Source organism: Tympanuchus pallidicinctus, unplaced genomic scaffold (assembly GCF_026119805.1).
Source record: "Tympanuchus pallidicinctus isolate F22 unplaced genomic scaffold, pur_lepc_1.0 scaffold1, whole genome shotgun sequence".
Classification (NCBI taxonomy): domain Eukaryota; kingdom Metazoa; phylum Chordata; class Aves; order Galliformes; family Phasianidae; genus Tympanuchus; species Tympanuchus pallidicinctus.
The window spans coordinates 20773214-20792192 of NW_026294618.1; the positions used below are offsets into that span (position 1 = coordinate 20773214).

Sequence of the window (18979 nt, forward strand, 5' to 3'; positions counted from 1 at the left end):
TATTTCACATTATTGGTGACTATCCTTTTGAAATCTTGATTTAAGTATAATGAACATAGTTGTTACTACTGTGTCTGTCTTTTGCTTTCCCTCCCATTGGTCAAGATTAAACAGTACACAGCACTTCATAATCATTTCAGTAGTTTTGATTACGATCTAAACTATACATGTCCAATCTGTGGACCACAGGCCACATGCAACCTGGCAACAAGGCCTGGCCCCTGCTCCACACCATCTGCCCTGCACTGTTACTCTGCCCCGCCAAGCAGACTTGCCCGACCCCAGAAGCATAACCATTGCTCAGCAGCAGCCAAACATCAATCCACTATTTCCACTATTAATGCAGTCCGGGATGCAACCAGGGCATGGGAAGGGCACAGTGCTGAGCTGACTCAAATACTAGAAGAAACTGTATGCATTTTGATTTATTGGCTAAACAGAGTCAAAACAGGAAGGAAAAAAAAAAAAAAAAAAAAAAAAAGCAGCTTGCCTTTTCTTTTGACAAAAGAATTTGAGAACATGGTTCAAGGTTGCAAAAAGAAAAACATATCTTTTTTTTTTTTTTTTTTTTGGTGTATTTCAGCTCTCTTTTCAGTCAACACAAATATGTTACTGGGTATTTTCAAATTGAGTGTTTAGAGCAGCAATCAGAAATTCAATTCACAAATCTGACTGTGCCTTTTACAAGCCCTATTCTATCACAGAAAAACATTCCACACTTCACAATCACACCTTATTCATGTCATCATTTTTGGCAGTAAGTACATTTGTGACTATCTTCAAGGCTGAAGCACAGAAGAACATTTCATCAAAAATCTCTGACGAACACTTCAAGAACTCACTGAGAATTGCAGACAGTGACAATTGAACCAGATACTGATGCATTCATTTCACAAAAACAAGGCCATATATCCCACTAGTTTTTTTCGCTGCTTTTTGTTTACATAAAAAATATTAAAGATTAAAATAAGTTTTCTTACTTCTTCTTTTTTTTTTTTACTTTTTTTTTTTCTTACTTCTTCTTTCTCTTTTCTTTTTTTACTTCATTGCTGTAGATTTTTAATGAGCACAGCATGCAGGCTCTTGTTCATTGTTGGTGAAAGCTCAGAATTAACAGCAATGACTGTGTTGACAAAAAGCATTTTGTAGTCGAGAATTTGCTCTATAAAATAGAGCTATTGTGCTCCTTGCATTAGTTTCCGCAGAAATAAAAGGAAGCATTACTTTCAGAGTGACTTTAGAATTGAGACCCAAGACAGTTCCTCTTCAATCAGTGAGGCCTGGGCAAGGCAAAAGGTTGGACATCCATGATCTAAACTATTACAGTGCTTACCTTAAATGCCAGACCAAGCTCAAACCAGAAAGAAAAATCTTTATTTTTCGGGGGTAATTTATTTTTTTCCTTATCAGAATGTATAAAGAATAAAAAAGGGTATATTATCTAATGGTCAAAGCAAATTTTTAAACAATCTTGCTACTGGTATAAACTCTTTTCCATCTTTTCAGTATAATCAATTCAATTTAATATGATAATTCTCCCTTTTTCAACAATGTTTTAAAATATCATTACTGAATAGGCAATTCTGTATATTTGATACTGGTTATTTTTGCAAAGATACAAACAGTAGACTCCTATGTCATACTAATTTTCTGATAAAAGTTAAACAATTTGTGTTGGATGTTTTCCAGTTTATAGATTCACTCAGATGTAAGAGCACGAAGATACTTGATCATTCATTTCTTAATTTCTTCTTCTTTGGACATAACAAGAAAATTTAAAATAGACATCACTAATTGTCACCTTGGAATGAGAATTTTATTCACTGAGGCAGAAACTTGATGTTATGTCTCAGAATTATGTATAACTAATTCATCTGTGATGATAGGCATATACTGTAATGATAGGTATACGATCATAATAATATAAATAGTAAAATTAATTTTATTTCTTGTAGGAAATTCTGCTTAGCTTCCAGCTAATAACCTATTTCTCTTATCTAAAATGCTTGAAAATAAAGTTGCATACTTCTTCTTCATTCTGGGTTCTCCATTCCACGTTTTTCTATTATGATTACAAAATAATTCCACAGCCTCCATGCCTTTCCCTTTTTGTGGCTTAATTCAGTAGGCAGCTAAGCACAACACAATGTCTGCTCAATCCCCCAATGGGATTGGGGAGAAAACTCATGTATTATATCCTTATCTCATGTATTGAGATAAGGACAGTTTAATAAGAAGGAAAAAGAGGAAAAGAAGAAAGATGAAAAAATAAAGAAAAACAAAAATAAAGAAGAAAAAAAAGAAGAAACAAAATGAGTGATGAACAATGCAACTGCTCTCTACCAGCCAATCAGTGCCCAGTCTCTGAGAAATAGCCTCCTTAGTCAGCTCCCCCAGTTTTCATGGTTGAACATGGTTGACTCCATACTGTGTGGAAGATCTCTTTGATATGGTTGAGCCAGCTCTTCTTGTTGTGTTCCTTCCCTGCTTTTTCTGCATGCATTTATAAACACTGCCCAGTAATATCTAAAACATCAGAATGTTATAAATACTATTTTAATAAGAAATCTAAAATGGCACCATGCCAGCTACCATGAAGAAGATTAATTCTATTCCAGCTGAAACCATCACATCCTTAAATTCACATAATCCATAATGATGTAAATGTTCTGCTTGCATCTTAAAAGACAAGTTTAGATTATATGTGGATGTGTGTGTGTATGTATGTATGTTTATACATCTCTGTATGTAATGTCTTCTGTATCTTCAGGCCCATGCTGGAAGGACATCAACTAAGAACCTGCATTAGGTTTTACCTATCTCTGCTACACACAACCATCAATGTCTCTAATTCTATCCCCCAAAGAACTGCATGTGCCACTGTACACGACAAAAAAACAATATACTCAGTAACACTGAGGAGACAAGAGAAATGGTAAGATAATGGTAGATACCATTACAAGATGGCAGTGCTCTGTTCCATGCTGGCTTTCCATCTGTACCAATTACACATGTAATAGTTGAAGGATCAATAATTTTATATCCAGAGTCACACTGGTAAGTAATAGTTGAACCAAGCTTAAAGTCTGTTCCAATTCTTGTTCCATTCATGATGTTTCCAGGATCAAAACAAGCTTCCCGTGGCTTTTCTGTTAAAGTGAATGAAAATAAATCTATATACACTTTCAGCTTAAAAAAATATATATATTTTTTTTCATGGTTTTGTTTCCAGTCAGTCATTTTCCCATTCCTATATGTTTACAAGATCATGAATATTTGCATAAAATTGGCTATGTGGACAAGAAAATCACAAAGAAAAGACCTAGCCTGCACTATTTTTTTTCCCACCTATTGTTAGCAGAACTACCCAAAGGTTCAATGACTTCCATGAAGTACAGTAGTGCAGAAGAAAATGTAATTTCTAGAATCCATACCTTAATACTATGATATTTTTAAACTAAACAGTATACTCAGTATCAGAAAGATGGTTAGAAAGCTGTCATACTATGGAATAACTAAAAATTTTAAAGTGTGTTCTTACTTTATTTATCATACTCAAGAACACCTAGTAGCTGGAGCTTTGCAGGTAATGAAGCAAGCACATAAGTTACTTTCTGGAATTAGCTAATATTTAAAAAATCTTTAAATCAAAGTGAGTGTTGACATTGATGTTAACAAGGTTATTTCATTCATAAGGCATATTAAAATACAAAGAAAAGAGAAAGGAGAAAAATGTGTATTAGAAGTGATTTTGTTTAAAGCATATGCTTGAGATGATCTTAAAAAATGGTAGGGTTAAGGGCTGGAATGTTATAAGTAAATAAACAAAAACAATATCAGTATTATTATACTGTTGATACATTTTGTCATACATTTTGTTAACAATGACTTAAATACAACACAGTCCATTTAAAACCTATGAAAAATATGTCAGATAACTTCTGAAAATAATATTTTGCTAAGTAACTGAACTCTAGGAGGCAGGGATGCACCTAATACAAATGGGATGCAAAGTCTTTTTATTGAAAAGTTCAAGGGTGCAATTCATAGTCAGAATTTATACCATTCCTCCTTCCTTTTTTAAATGATAATATAGCAATATATTTTAAATAAAATACTCAAGGGAAATTTTCAAAAAGCCAATCTGGATTGGCATATAAGTCAATAAGCAGAAATGGAAATAAATATACATTTTTTAAGAAAATATTAGTTAACATAATTATAGTGTAGAATTATAAGGCACAAATTGCTTATTTATTATGATAACTTTTCAAAATACATTGTTTTAATAACATATTTTCTTTTTCTTCCATTTTGACTGCATAAAGGCACATAGGTCAGACTACACTGAGAATAGAAAATACTAAATATGGAAGTATTCCATTTTTAAAAATACATATTTTTTTTCAAGTTTAGAAAGGAATAAATAGACAAGAATTTAATCATCTATGGCAGTGTGATAACTGCTTTGGGAAGGAAAGGCTTTCCAATACACAGAATAATGTGCAGTGATAGATAAAAGATGCAGAATAAATATAAAAATAATGTAACATTTCTTTTTAACTTCTCTCTGCTTCATTGTCATTTCTACTCTCTTTAGTGTTGTTTTTTGTTTTTTTTTTTGTTCTTACACTTTTGACGTGTACATTATATATTTTATTTTAATTGTCAAGAATAAGAAGCTGAGGCAGCACCTTTGCTCATGAGAAACAGCTTGACTGAATCCATGCAGAGATGACAATTAAGTCAAAGACAGCATCTGGACCAGAAACAAACCAGCTTTTAACCTGTGTGTTTATGTGTGCGTGTATTTAATTAAAAGAAAATATAACCTATTCTCTGTCAAAAAGCAATTGGCACTCTCCCTATTCTTCCCTGAAAACAAAAATGCAAATGGTCTCCAGTTAGTCAACAGACACATATGCAGATTCTGAAGCAATGTGGAAAGGAAAATGTATTGGTATGAATCAGCAAAGAAACACCAACAGTCATGTCTTGCAATTGCGTGAGACAGTTCCTTTGCAAATGCTACTTTTTATGTGCATCTCCTATTTTTATTTTTTTTTCCTGGAAGCTGAAAATGCATATAGTAATGTGAAAGATTTCATGAAAAAAAGCTTCTGTGTTTCTCAACACATTTACAGAAAACTTTTTATAAACTGTATTTATGTAAAAGGGTATCAGTTCAATATGAATACATCTAGAATTAAACAGATTTGAGTCTCAGTAAATCTAATTAACATTTCTTTCCTTTCATATGTTACCACAGATTAGGATAAGAACAATACCTTTATAATCAATAGCAAATCCTGACATTCCAACAGAAGCATCACTGCGAAAAGCCAGAAACAGACTGTTACCGCTGCTCTCTATTCTTTCAGGAGCCTGTGAGCCTTGAAAACTGCCAATTAGAGGACTGTTGGAATCTTCCCCTTCATAAATATGTAGAAAATCATAACTGGGTTCCATATTGAAACTGAAAAGAAGAGAATTAAGTCTTAGATTATTTTTCATGAATTAAACAAGACTGTAACTGTGGCTGCCAATCTTCTGCCTAACACATTTTCTTTTTCAGAAATAAAAATCTTTTAAGCATGATTCACAGTGAAAATGTATTTTCTTTAGATGGAGTTCTCCTTACCACTGATATGAACAAACTGAGCTTTCCAGAAGATCTACTATAAGGCCAAAGATCTACTATCCAGACTCCATTCACAGCCAGTATATTTACTTATTATTATTTATTATTATTTATTATTTTCTTATTAGAAACATACACTCCGCCCTATGTTAAATACTTTTCTCAAGATAGGATGAAACATTTGCTGCAGAAGGCTGCATCTTACTACTGATCACAGGAATGATCCAGATAACATGCTTATTAATTTAAGCAATTTAAGTCAAGTTTTTACTGGACTAAATTAGAATATATTAATTCCACTCATCAAAAACATCAATTCAGCACCTTAGAAACAAGATGCTTTCCTATGAAAGATCTCTGATCTATGACAGATCTCTGTCCTGGAACTTTGTTCATATCCAAATTTAATAAGAGAATTGTAGTGAATTAATCAGAGAAATTATAGTGAATAATTAACATTCTTGAAAAACTAGAATCTCCTCTGGACCTGCTCCAACATCTCCATGTCCTTCTTGTGTTGGTGGCTCCGGAACTGGACACAGTACTCCAGCTGGGATCTCACAAGAGCTGAGTAGAGGGGTAGAATCACCTCCTGTGACCCACTGGTGATGCTTCTCTTGATGCAGTCCAGGATATGGCTGGCCTTTCGGGCTGCAAGCTCAGGTTGAGTCTTTCATCAACTGACACTCCCAAATCCTTCTCCTCACAGCTGCTCTTAACCCATTTACTTCCTAGCCTGTACTGGAATTGCCTGACCCAAGTGCAGGACCTTGCACTTGGCCTCACTGAACTTGAACACTGAACTTGAAGTTGGCACGGTCCCATCTTTCAAGGCTGTCCAGTTCCCCATGGATGGCATCCCGTTCCTCTAGGGTGTTGACTGCACCAGTCAGCTTGGTGTCATCTGCAAACCTGCTGAAGGTGCACTCCATCCTACTGTCCATGTCATCTACAAAGATGTTAAATAACATCAGTCCCTACGCCAACTCCTGAGGAATGCCACTCATTACTGGTGTACATTTGGACATTGAGCTGTTGACTGCAGCTCTCTGAATGCGACCATCCAGCTAGTTCCTTATCCAATGAGAGGTCCATCTATCAAATCTATTTTTCTCCAGTTTGGTTACCAGGATGCCATGCAAGACAGTGTCAAATGCTTTCCACAAGTCCAGGTAGATGTTGTCAGTTCCATTCCTCCATCACAAAAGGCCACTAACTTTGTCAGGCATGACTTGCCACTGGTGAAGCCAGGTTGGTTGTTACCAGTCACATCATCTTTATTTTCCATGTGCCTTAGTAGGTCCCTCAGGAGCATCAGCTCAATTATCTTGCCAGGCACAGAGGTGAGACTGACTGGCTTGTAATTTCCTGGATCATCTTTTTTTCCCTTCTAGGGAAATGTAGGGGTTATGTTTCCCCTTTTCCAATCAGTGAGAACCTTACCAGACTGCCATAATCTTTCAAATATGAGGGATAGCAGCTTGGTAACTTCATCCACCAGTTCCCTCAGAACTGACGGGCGGATTTTGGTTAGTCCCATGGACCCGTGGACCTTTATTGGATGGTCTCGAACCTGATCTTCATCTACAGCAGGCAGATCTTTCTTCTTCCAGTTCTTACCTTTGATTTCTGCAGCTTGGATGCTGTGGATAGAGCCCCTGCCACTGAGGCAAAGAAGTTTCTCCATAGCCCTTGTGACCAGCTCTCTTCCTAGGCCTTTTATCACTGATATGCCTGTAGAATTTCTTCTTGCTCCCCTTATGTCTTTGGCTAGATTTAATTATATCTGTGTTTTAGCTTTCCTAACCTGAGACCTGGCTGCTCAAACTTCTTTGTAATCCTCCCAGGTAACCCATTCCCATTCTGCTCTCTACAGACTTCCTTTTTGCACTTAATTAAGTCCAGGAGCTCCTTGTTGATCCACGGAGGCCTGCTGGCATTCTTGCCAGACTTCCTTTTTCTCAGGATGCACTGCTTTCTTGGGACCCTCTTCCTTCCAGGCCCTTATCCCATGTTATCCTTTTCCAAAGTAATGTCAAATGCAATTGGTTTCACATAATAAAGAATATTTTATGTTTTACTTTCAACAGCTAGGAGAAGCCACAAAAGAATATTTTCAAATTTTTGATAAGACAGGGATATCTTAGTTGGGAGTAAGAAGAATGAAAAGAAAGAGAAGTTTAGAGATCAGGAACAAGGAAAAGCCATTTCTTTACAAATAATTCAGGACTCAACTGTGGCATACTGCTTTAGAATAAAAAAAAATAAAAATAGATAAAATGAAGAAAAACTTGTACATTAAGAAAGTGGATTTTTGCAGATGTCAAAGAAAATTCGAATAAGTTATTGAAAGGATTGCAGAGTTATTTCTTCACTGACATTTTAAATACAACTAGAGGTATGTTGTGATAGTGTAGTGAGTTCCAACACTATATTTCTATATCAGTTCTCTAATACCAGGTTACCAGTGTGTACTCAAACACCTTTTCATTAGATAGGAATCTGTATTACTGTTCTCATCCATTTATACTGTAAATATTTTATTTGTTAAAAACGAAAAGTAGTTAAAGCATTCAGTTTAAGTCTGGTAACTAGATATATGCATACACAGATAACAGTGATAATAAGTTAAGTCATATTCCAATTTTCCTTCTTTTTTCTTTCTTTCTTTCTTTTTGTCCATCTTTCTGAAAATATTTACAAATGCCATAATCCAAAGCTTAATATGACCTATATAACAACCAGTCACCAGAACACAGGCAAGAACACAATCCAAGATATTCTGCAACATCATGTAGCATCAAAAGACAGGGAAGCTATAGCATAACTTTTTCTTTCAGATTTGTAAGGAAGATTTATTCTGTATTGAAAATTTAAGAACTTCTTGTGCAGAATATCGAAGTTAGGAAAGACTAAGGCAGTCAAGTGTGACTACTGGAATGCAATTATTTATAACATGTACTGGAATTATAGCATAAACTGCAAATTCCATTACACTTCTCATATATCATATTCCCTAAAACAGAATTTACAAAAAAATCTGAATACTGAATAACTCTAAGTTCCTTTCATCTTACTTCAAATGGAACATTTTACATGATTATTTAGGCATCCCAAAGACATATGCTAATTATCATACCTATAATGAGACATTTTCAAGAGCATAATTTATGGCTTACTATTTTCATCACTATTCTCAATCTTGAATACTGCTTGAAAAAATACTCAAAGAACAGATTTTTTTTTTAACTTATTGATTAGATAACTTTCAGATTCCTCGTGCTTTGACTCATTTACTGTATATCAATATATTGTTAGAAAGCATGTTGCAGTCAATCAACAGACAAAACTGTTCTTTTGTTCTTTTTCTAAAAGAGGGTGCAAATTTTGCACATCAAAACCCTCAGAACTTGTACTTCTTTTTCTAAAATAATAATAATTGGACTACACCTATTGAAGCAGAAAGCAATATTACTCTCAGCTTAAAAATCAAATTTAGGATACAAAACGAAAGGAAAAAAAAAATTCACTTGTCAAGATGATCACATAGACCTGATTCAATATGGGAAGTTTTTCAAAGCTTTTTTTCCAGAGGTTACAGCAGTTTTTGATGCTCAGGTACGTATTTAATATCAAAAGTGACATATACCTATGCTATTTTATGTTAATTTGAAACAAAGCTATAGCACATACTATGTATGCTCCAACATTAGAGCCATAGGATATGGTTAGAAGCTTTGAGAACTGATAAGTGATGCCGTTTTGAAACATGAGATTTGAAATTCAGAAATTCAGAAATTCAGAGGCATTAATTCAGAAACAGTACCTTTTGAATATCAACGCAATGACAAAGTCAGGGTTTACTTTTATTCTCCAATCACATTCTTTCCCAGGAGGATATGGCTGTGGATAGTTAGGTGATAAAATAACTCCTGCTGGGCCTGTCAGGTTACCTCCACATGCAGCTGCCACAATGTAAAAAAAAAATAGGAATATGGTCACATTTTAAATTCACAAGTGTATGTTAGCTGTTAAATAGAAGTGAATTGACTTCTACATTTAATAACAAAAAACATTTGAACATAGCTTTCCCATTTCCACCTAGAAAACCTTTTTGTATTTTCCAGAAATAAAATGAGCTATTTTAATATTCAAAGTAAGCACAAGAAAAGCTCTTCATAAAAGAATAAAAATACTAAGTTGAATAGGAAGTGCTGTATATTCTTGCTATTACATGAACCCATTTTTGTCAAACTGAAGTTCTTATGTACAGGAAGTACTTTAATAGTTTAACAGTGTCATTCACAATGCAGCCCTTTTTGGTCAAAGATATAATACAAAGCAGCACTGATTCAGTCAGTAAAATTATCTCCAATATATATTTAAAAAATCAAATATATTAATTTTCTTGCGATAAATTAAGCTTTAATTTTAAGCACATAAGAAGTCCAGCTTTCAAAGGTAATGATTTCACAGAAGCCTACCTCAAAAGCACAGTAGTCAGCATGGTTGTACATATATTACCAAGTCATGCAGACTGAACACATCTGTAGAATCAAGCTGTCGGTACTAAGGATTGGGCATCTGTACTGATCTGATTTACTCAATGATTCTATGACTGAATGCCTGTTTATGGTTGGAATAATTCACAGACCAAATGTTTCACTTTAGGTTCATTCAAAAGCTCCAGAACAACTGTAAATCATAAGCAAAATATTTACTTTGAAAGATCACTCCTAATCCAAAGGCAAATGTTCATAAGAATACTTCTTCTATTTTAGGAAAATAGAATAAACTTTTATTTTAATTTTTGGTGAATTTAATCAATGTTTCTATAGTTTTAATATTTTATTCATTATTTTTGATCTGCTTTTTCCTATTTGTTTTTTCTTTATTCATAAGCAGACATTACAGGCAATGATTTACATGTTTTAAGATGTTCTGATAATTCAGCCTGAGAAAACCATGATCAAAACTTTAAGATATAAATGGAGCAGAAAACACTAAATCAGGAACAGAAGTCTCACAGAGATTATTCAGAGACAAATACACTTATTAAGCAGAAGTAATCAGTAGCATACTAAAATAAAGACTTTACGGTAATTTAAAAACTGATATATAACACCTTTAAGAGAACTCCTAAAGTTTCTAATATTTTCATGTCTGCAGTAAAGACTATTTTTGTCTGCTTTCCCCTTCAAAGTCACGTTAAATATAAGGAAAAATAAAGATTTTTCTTTAAAAAAAAGTTCACAGTTTTTCCCCCAAATATACCTTTTTTCCTTTTCCTTTCCCTCCTCCCTCTTCCCTTTCCTCTTTTTTATTTTGACCAGATAGGGAAAAATAGAATTTGCACATCAGAGAAAGTGCATGAATCATCCAGACCTTTACACACCAAGTCTTTTGATTTTTATTTAAAGATTTTAAATTTACCAATTATGCAAACAAACACTTGTTTAGTAAACACTTTCATATTATTATGTACACATCATCCACTAGTTGAATAAGAAATATAATCTGTATTTTTCTGAAGTGGAGAATAACATCATCTCATTACCTATGCATGTAGGAGGATCAGGTTGCCAGAAGAATCGGTTATTCAGTTGCACACATGTAATTTTAGCTTGTCCTTGAAGCTGATAACCAGGGTCACATTGAAAGGTAGTAGTATCCCCAGGCTCTCTGCTGTCTCCATATCTGGTACCATTTTGTGGTGTTCCAGGATCGTTACAGGTTGATGCTATAGAAGCTTTAAGGAATCATGAAATAAAAGGTTAATGATGTAGATACTACACATCTCTAATCAAAAGCACAGTATTTTTACAAGAGCATTCCAAACAAGGCAGTAGTATTTATTCATTATCTATCATTGGTATGAATTTTGTTCTTTTTTTTTTTTTCTATGAGAATTTGCCCACTGAAATGCATCACAATTATCCCAGCTTCCTTAGTATAAAATATGGCTTGAGCGAAACAAACACAAGCTTTTCTTTCTTTCTTTCTTTCTTTCTTTCTTTCTTTCTTTCTTTCTTTCTTTCTTTCTTTCTTTCTTTCTTTCTTTCTTTCTTTCTTTCTTTCTTTCTTTCTTTCTTTCTTTCTTTCTTTCTTTCTTTCTTTCTTTCTTTCTTTCTTTCTTTCTTTCTTTCTTTCTTTCTTTCTTTCTTTCTTTCTTTCTTTCCTTCTTTCCTTCCTTCCTTCCTTCCTTCCTTCCTTCCTTCCTTCCTTCCTTCCTTCCTTCCTTCCTTCCTTCCTTCCTTCCTTCCTTCCTTCCTTCCTTCCTTCCTTCCTTCCTTCCTTCCTTCCTTCCTTCCTTCCTTCCTTCCTTCCTTCCTTCCTTCCTTCCTTCCTTCCTTCCTTCCTTCCTTCCTTCCTTCCTTCCTTCCTTCCTTCCTTCCTTCCTTCCTTTCTCCCTTTCTTTCTCTCTTTCTCTCTTTCTCTCTCTCTTTCTTTCTCTCTTTCTTTCTTTCTTTCTTTCTTTCTTTCTTTCTTTTCTTTCTTTCTTTCTTTCTTTCTTTCTTTCTTTCTTTCTTTCTTTCTTTCTTTCTTTCTTTCTTTCTTTCTTTCTTTCTTTCTTTCTTTCTTTCTTTCTTTCTTTCTTTCCTTCCTTCCTTCCTTCCTTCCTTCCTTCCTTCCTTCCTTCCTTCCTTCCTTCCTTCCTTCCTTCCTTCCTTCCTTCCTTCCTTCCTTCCTTCCTTCCTTCCTTCCTTCCTTCCTTCCTTCCTTCCTTCCTTCCTTCCTTCCTTCCTTCCTTCCTTCTTCCTTCTTTCTTTCCTTCTTTCTTTCCTTCTTTCTTCCTTTCTTCCCTTTCTTCCTTTCTTCCTTTCCTTCTTTCTTTTTCTTTCTTTCTTTCCTTCCACAATGCAACAGAAGATCTAGTAACTCCTTTTTTTAAAATTGCAATGTTTCAGTTATCAAAGCAAATTTCCTTATGCACTTTGATACCTTTTTGCACAATAGGGTAAGTAACATAATAACACTGCTTTATAGTCTTAATATCCATATCCAGCATGTAAATGTTATGCTTGCCCATCTGGCTGAAATAAAAGCAGTTTTAAGTAGTCCTGAATTTTCCTTTTCAGGGACATGCAATAACTTTTTCAAAATATGCTTAAATTAATCAATTTCTGTTCTAGTTATTACCCAAACATCTATTTTAGCACACAGATTCCAGTGGGTGCAGAGAAAAAAATAATACTCATATTCCTCTTATCTTTTTTCAATCTATGCAAACATCTCTCATATTTTCAGGCTCTTGAGTTTGGGTATAGATTTTGCTTTGTAAAAATGATTAATATATATTCGAGCAGAACCATCGCTATGGTATGACATAAAGCAACTAGCTCTCCAGAAAAGTACATACACAAATCTGTATTCATTACTGGAAGAAGAAGAGGCGAGTTTTCTTCTTACTGGCCTCAAGTATTCAATATCCTGAGCTGCTGTAGAACACTGTAGGAAGGAAGGTCCCATCACTGCAGACTCCTGTCACTGCATCACTGAGCTGCACTATGATTGCCATCACTCTAGACTGTTTCACCCGGTCATGTCAAAAACCCTTTTCAAAAACTTGGCCACAATTGTAAGAAAAGGCAAATAAAGAAGTGAAAAACCTAGTATCAGAATAACTAACTGGTGAGCATCTACAAACAAGTCCCTCTATCCTTTTCACTGTCTTCATTCAGTCTAGTTTAAACTTCTTGTACTCAAGATCAAAGACATGTTAAGTCTGCTCCACCCACCTTTCTTCTCATCTGTACCACAAGGGGAATGCTTGAAAAATATAAAAATATCAACAATAATTTTTTTTCTTCTAGTATGACTCAGTTATACTCTCTGCACGCTCACACTTCAGACAATCAATTTATTCTTGAACTAATTTATAACCAGCTTGATTTTAAATCTGATGCCCTTTCAAAGTGTAATTTTGTTCTCATCTGTAAGATACGATCAGACCAATAACAAGGACTCAGAGATAAACTGATGTAATTTATTGAAAGCATATATGACATTGTTAAATCATTGTTAAATAATGTTTTCTACCACTGTCTTGGTTGATAAGCTAATATTATCATTACTTATGATAATATATGTTGGCTGCACATTTTCCTACACTTTGAGAAAGAAGTGGCTATGCCTCTGGAGCAGTATGTAGCATATCAAGCAATTAGGTTACAGTAAAGCACTAAAAATTACAGATCCAAAAAAAGAGTAGGAGCGTAATTATGCTTCGTGATCAGTTTCTATCGCTACAAATAGAGAGGGCATAGTCTCTTCCGAGCTTCTTTATATAGTATTAAATGTCACTGAGAAAAATTCTGTACTTGTTTTTGCACTGCTGTTTTTCCCACCTCTGGCACTACAGAGTCACAGTGAAAAATGAAATGTTATGATCCTTACACAAGAGTAATTTATATAGGGCATCTAAATAATTGAAATTAGACTGAGGCTTTATTTGAAACATGAGCAAATATACACACAAAAACACAAAAGAAAAATGGCTTATGGGCAGTTTGCTGCCACTGAGACTTGGTAGTCATTTTTGTGGTTTGTTCTCCTGTAACAATCACTGCCAACTGTTTATGCTGGAATAAGAACAAACATAGAATCTGATTAGAAATAACCTGCAGACCAGAGCCAAAAAAACAGCTTCTAAAACAATTAAAAGGAAACAAATATTTCTTCAGATGAGACATTCAAGCTCTGCATTTCCACTGACCATAATGCAGTGCACATGTGGACATCTGAACTGACACACAAATTTAGGTGTCTTCACTTGAAAATGCATTACACCTCAAAATTAAGTATTTATTTATTTATCTATTTATTTATTTATTTTAGGAAGGAATCAGACTTTATTACGCTGGTTGTGGTTTAAAATTAATTAATTATATTTTCATTCACTTCAATTTTTTTTGAAAGGTCTGAAACAGTTTTAAAATCAAGGAACACCATAAATGATGTATGTTAGTGATCTTTCTGCTCTGTTTATCCAATTTTTTTTTTCCATTTTTTTCTCTGTTTCAATCCTTAGGAACATTGGTGAACAGAATTTACAGGAAGTCAATTTTTCTATTACTGGCTGCATCTACTCCTTCCTTTCACACCAAAAGACAATATCACTACAGAAAACAGCAACAGCAACTAAACATTCGCAAAACTGAAAGAGACAGATACTATGTTGTACAGATGAAAAATTCTTATTTTTTCAAACCTGAGACCATTAATGTGGGTTTGGTGTTTTTAGCCTTTTGAAATCAAAACTGTCAGTTAATGTTATCAGAATAAGAAAACTAAAATCTCACTGGAAATTAATTGCACTAAAACTCTAATTTGTATTGACCTGAGGTGATCTTCTGAAATAATTAAATTACTTATCTAGTTTTTTTTCATTGTGCTCAAGTGTAATTGTATTCTATATTTGCAGGAAAGAGAAAGACTTAAAAAAATAACTAGCAGAGTGAGAAACAAGAAAAGATTAAAAGGAGGACCTTATTAACATGGTTCTATGTGTACAGTAGCAAATATGTGACCATTTGGAAAAATCACTGAAATTATGAAACATCCCTACATCAGAATTCATGGTATATGCTAACCAAAATACTATAAATACAGAAATTTTATTTATCACTTTATTATTAATCATTTTTTTATCTTTTATTTCCACTCCAAAATAATATAGTTTACATACCTTGAGAGGGTTTCATTTGTAAATGAAGTAAAAGACAATGGAAGTGTTTTTTTTTTTTTTTTTTATTTTACATTGGGAGAATTTTCCACCAGAATTTATAAGCATCAGTCCAAGAACTAAAGTAGTGGCCATTACTACTAAGGAGTATCATCTAAGCACTCCACAGGAATCACCCTGACAATCTAAGTGACATCCCATACTAGTGCATTTTACTAAGTGTATACAAGAGCACAGGGGAAGGAAAGTACTGTCATGAACTCAGATAAATTATTTAATATTTGACAGATAACAATAGCTCAAAAAGTGGATACTAGTGCATCTCTGTTAAAAAAGCAAATTTTTTCAGGTGTATTAGCGTAAGTGAATCTCATTAGCAAGTACTTTTTTTAAAACAAATCTTTTAATATCTTCTTTTCTTTTTTCCTAAAAATCTTCAGCAATCAACAATTATTGCCAATCTCAGTCAAGTATGCATCGATTACTAAGGACTGATACCTTTTAAAATTTATTTCACCATTAATCACAGAAAACAGAAGCACCAAAACAATCTTAACATTTTTGTTCCTTCTGTATTTCTTTCTGTATTTGAAAACAGCAGCTTTTTTCTCATGCCAGGTACACTTGATCCTAATTAAATCAAACGTTAGACATTTAAGCACTGATGTGTCATCCAGTAAAGTGAACATTTAGACAGGCTATCAACTTTTCAACACATCTCATTTTCAAGTAGTTTTACATCACAAGATTTCCAGGAGACTCTGTAACTGCACAAAAATTACAAGTCTACCATTACTTCATTTCATTCAAAGATAGTATTGAGAAACTATTTAAAGGTCATAGGTATTATACGTGTTAATAAGTTATCCACAAGTTAAGAATCACTAATTCTTCTATCATCTATCTCACTTCATAAGAGGTTCTTCTCAACCCATGTACTGATATAAAGGCATATAATTAAAAGCTATCATATATATGTATGGGAATGGGTATTTTCACACTGTGATGTAACATTGCCATATAATTTTTTTTAAAACTGAGGAATTCGGTGACTTGAAGCTGAATGCAAGAATCATAGAACTATATATTTTGGAAAACAACATTAAGATCGTTAAGAACATTAAGTCCAACCATTAGTTTAACCTACTGTATCCTATCATTAAAACAAGCCCTTTAGAATCACATTCATGTATCTGTTAAACACTATGGGGACTTCACTACTGCCATGAGAAGCCCAGCTTGATCATCATCTCCATGAAGAAATTAACATACAATCTGAACCTCCTCTGGTGCAACCTGAAACCTCATATCATCACCTCCCATCTGAGAAAAGAGACCAACACCCACCTCACTCTAACATCCCTTCAAGTACTTACAGAGAAATGAGATCTCCTCTCAGCCTCTTCCTTTCCAGACTAAACAAACTGTTTCCTCAGACACTGCTCATGGTCCCTTCACCAGCTTCTCTGCACATTCTCAAATAACTCAGTATACATCTTGTAGTAAGCAGCCCAAAACTCAACACATCTCTAAGTACTGCCTACAAAGAGACAGTCGCTCTCCTGATTCTGACTGCTCACATTATTTCTGATGTAACTAGGTTCCCATTAGCCTTCTTAATCACTTGGGCACGCTGCTGGCTGTTAATCAGCACACCTTTTCTGTGAGATAACTTTTCCATTCACCTTTCCCAAGTCTTGTTGTTGTTGTGACCCAAATGCAGGACCTGGCACTTACCCCTGTTGAGTGTCATGTGAGTGGATGATTTCACTCATTCTAAAATAACATAACCAGGAGAAGTTATTTTAATTCTGTTAACTGGCAAAGAACTCTTTTGCTGCTTACCAGTTCTTGCCCTTGGGTTCTACACAGTAACCTACAAAATACTCAGTGTTAATAGAGTCCTGCTCTGTACAGATTTCCCTTCTCCTTCTTCCTGTCTCATCTGCTCAGAGTAAGAAACATGTGTATACAAATGATGGAATTAGTGTAAGAAGAATGGGAAGCTGGAAAAAAACAAAGGTAGCTAGGGAATCTTCAGACCTTCATGTGTTGGTAAGCACTGTGTTGAACTTAATTATCTTACAGAATCTCATTTTGGATTTTGTTTTGGATTTAGCCCCCAAACTGCCTTTTCAAAGTTGATTTAGAACATCACTGAAAATCAATAGCATACTGTTTTTGAGAACATGATTCACTGTATATCTTTGCGTCTATAGCCTCGTGATCAATATGTTAAAGTTGTGCCCAATTTATCTTTCACCTGAAGAACACTTCATCTGTTATCAGTTTGTTTTGCCTGTCATGTATTGTACAAAAAAAATAAAAATACATAAATAAAAAATCACCTTCCTCCATACTGTTTGCACTCTGCCTGTGGTAAACAATCATGTCAGTATTTGTTGCAGTATTTTGCTAACGACACCATTTTTTTTACTTCATATGGTTATAATATCTATGAAGACTTTCCAAGTGCTAGGGTTGTAAATTACAGGCAATGCACAGTCTTCGCATATTTTGACAGAAGAACATGCACAACAGATTTGAAAAGGATTTTGGCATATCAAAGGCAAGACATTGTACATAGGTTTGATGGAGCAGCTCTTGTCTGGCATGGCATCATTCCTTTGTAATCTCTATGTCTGATTATGATTCTGCGAAGAGCCATCACAACATAATTTGTCTTTTATTTACAGAATGTTGGAGCATAACAATGTACCATCCCTCTGTTATCCGTACATACAGACATGGGACAATCAGGTCTCCCTTGACCGTAGCCAGAGCCCTGTAACATGGCTAATTGACAAAGGTATGATTATGTGCTATGAGGGAAAGAAGGAGTAGTACAAAACTGAATCATAGCCCCCAAAAACAACAGAAAAAGATTTGAATCATGGAAAATTACTGATAAAAATGAATAATCTCATGATCCTATCAAAGGCAATCCTAAATGAGATGAGTAGCAGCTCAATACTGGAGAAAAAGATCATCAAACACCCAGCTGTGTTTAGAAGTCTCTCCCACTCCCGAATCTAACTAAGCCATTGTATTTGATTATAGTAAATTCTGTTGAACAATTGTGTTAAATTGTCTGATGATTGAGTGCTACTAAGAATCATACAAACTGTTCTCATGACTTACCATAAAAGTATTAATAAAAACTAAATTGCTGTTAAATCAGATTTGTGTAAAAATCTGTTCCTGACAATAAGATTTGCAGTAATTTCAGACTAACCAGCACTTCCATAGGTGAAAGAGTAGTGGTTGGTCTCAAACAAGAATTAATATTAACATATACACATAAATATACACATTAACAACTAAGTAAACTGGTATGAAACATAACTATCTTGCATTGTCCAGTAGCATAATAAAAAAAGAAACCCAAATACTAATTCCATCTCTTTTAGTAAGTCTGAAATATGAAAGTCTGCAAGTTTGTAGTAGTAACTCAAGTAACCAAAGCTTCATTTCTTGTGAGTTGTACAGGAACCAAAGAAAAACTGCTACTTTTCATGAGACTTGGGATGCCTTAACCAGGCTATGGATCAGATTATGGATACAAATTATTTTCCATACCAATTAAACTGACTTACTGTAAGCATATAATGAACATTTATAGCATCAAAGAAAGCAAAACAGGAAATTAAACA

General features: G+C 34.3%; 1 protein-coding gene across 1 annotated transcript in view; it reads right to left on the minus strand.

The window, feature by feature from the left end:
• The window catches only part of CSMD1 (CUB and Sushi multiple domains 1), a 984784-nt gene that overhangs the window by 141200 nt on the left and 824605 nt on the right, over positions 1-18979 (minus strand). The window contains exons 27-30 of the mRNA XM_052696996.1: positions 11199-11390; positions 9468-9606; positions 5289-5476; positions 2955-3149 (exon numbers count right to left, since the gene is read on the minus strand). Of these exons, the coding sequence (XP_052552956.1) occupies positions 2955-3149; positions 5289-5476; positions 9468-9606; positions 11199-11390 (714 nt within the window). The remainder of the gene's footprint in view (positions 1-2954; positions 3150-5288; positions 5477-9467; positions 9607-11198; positions 11391-18979) is intronic.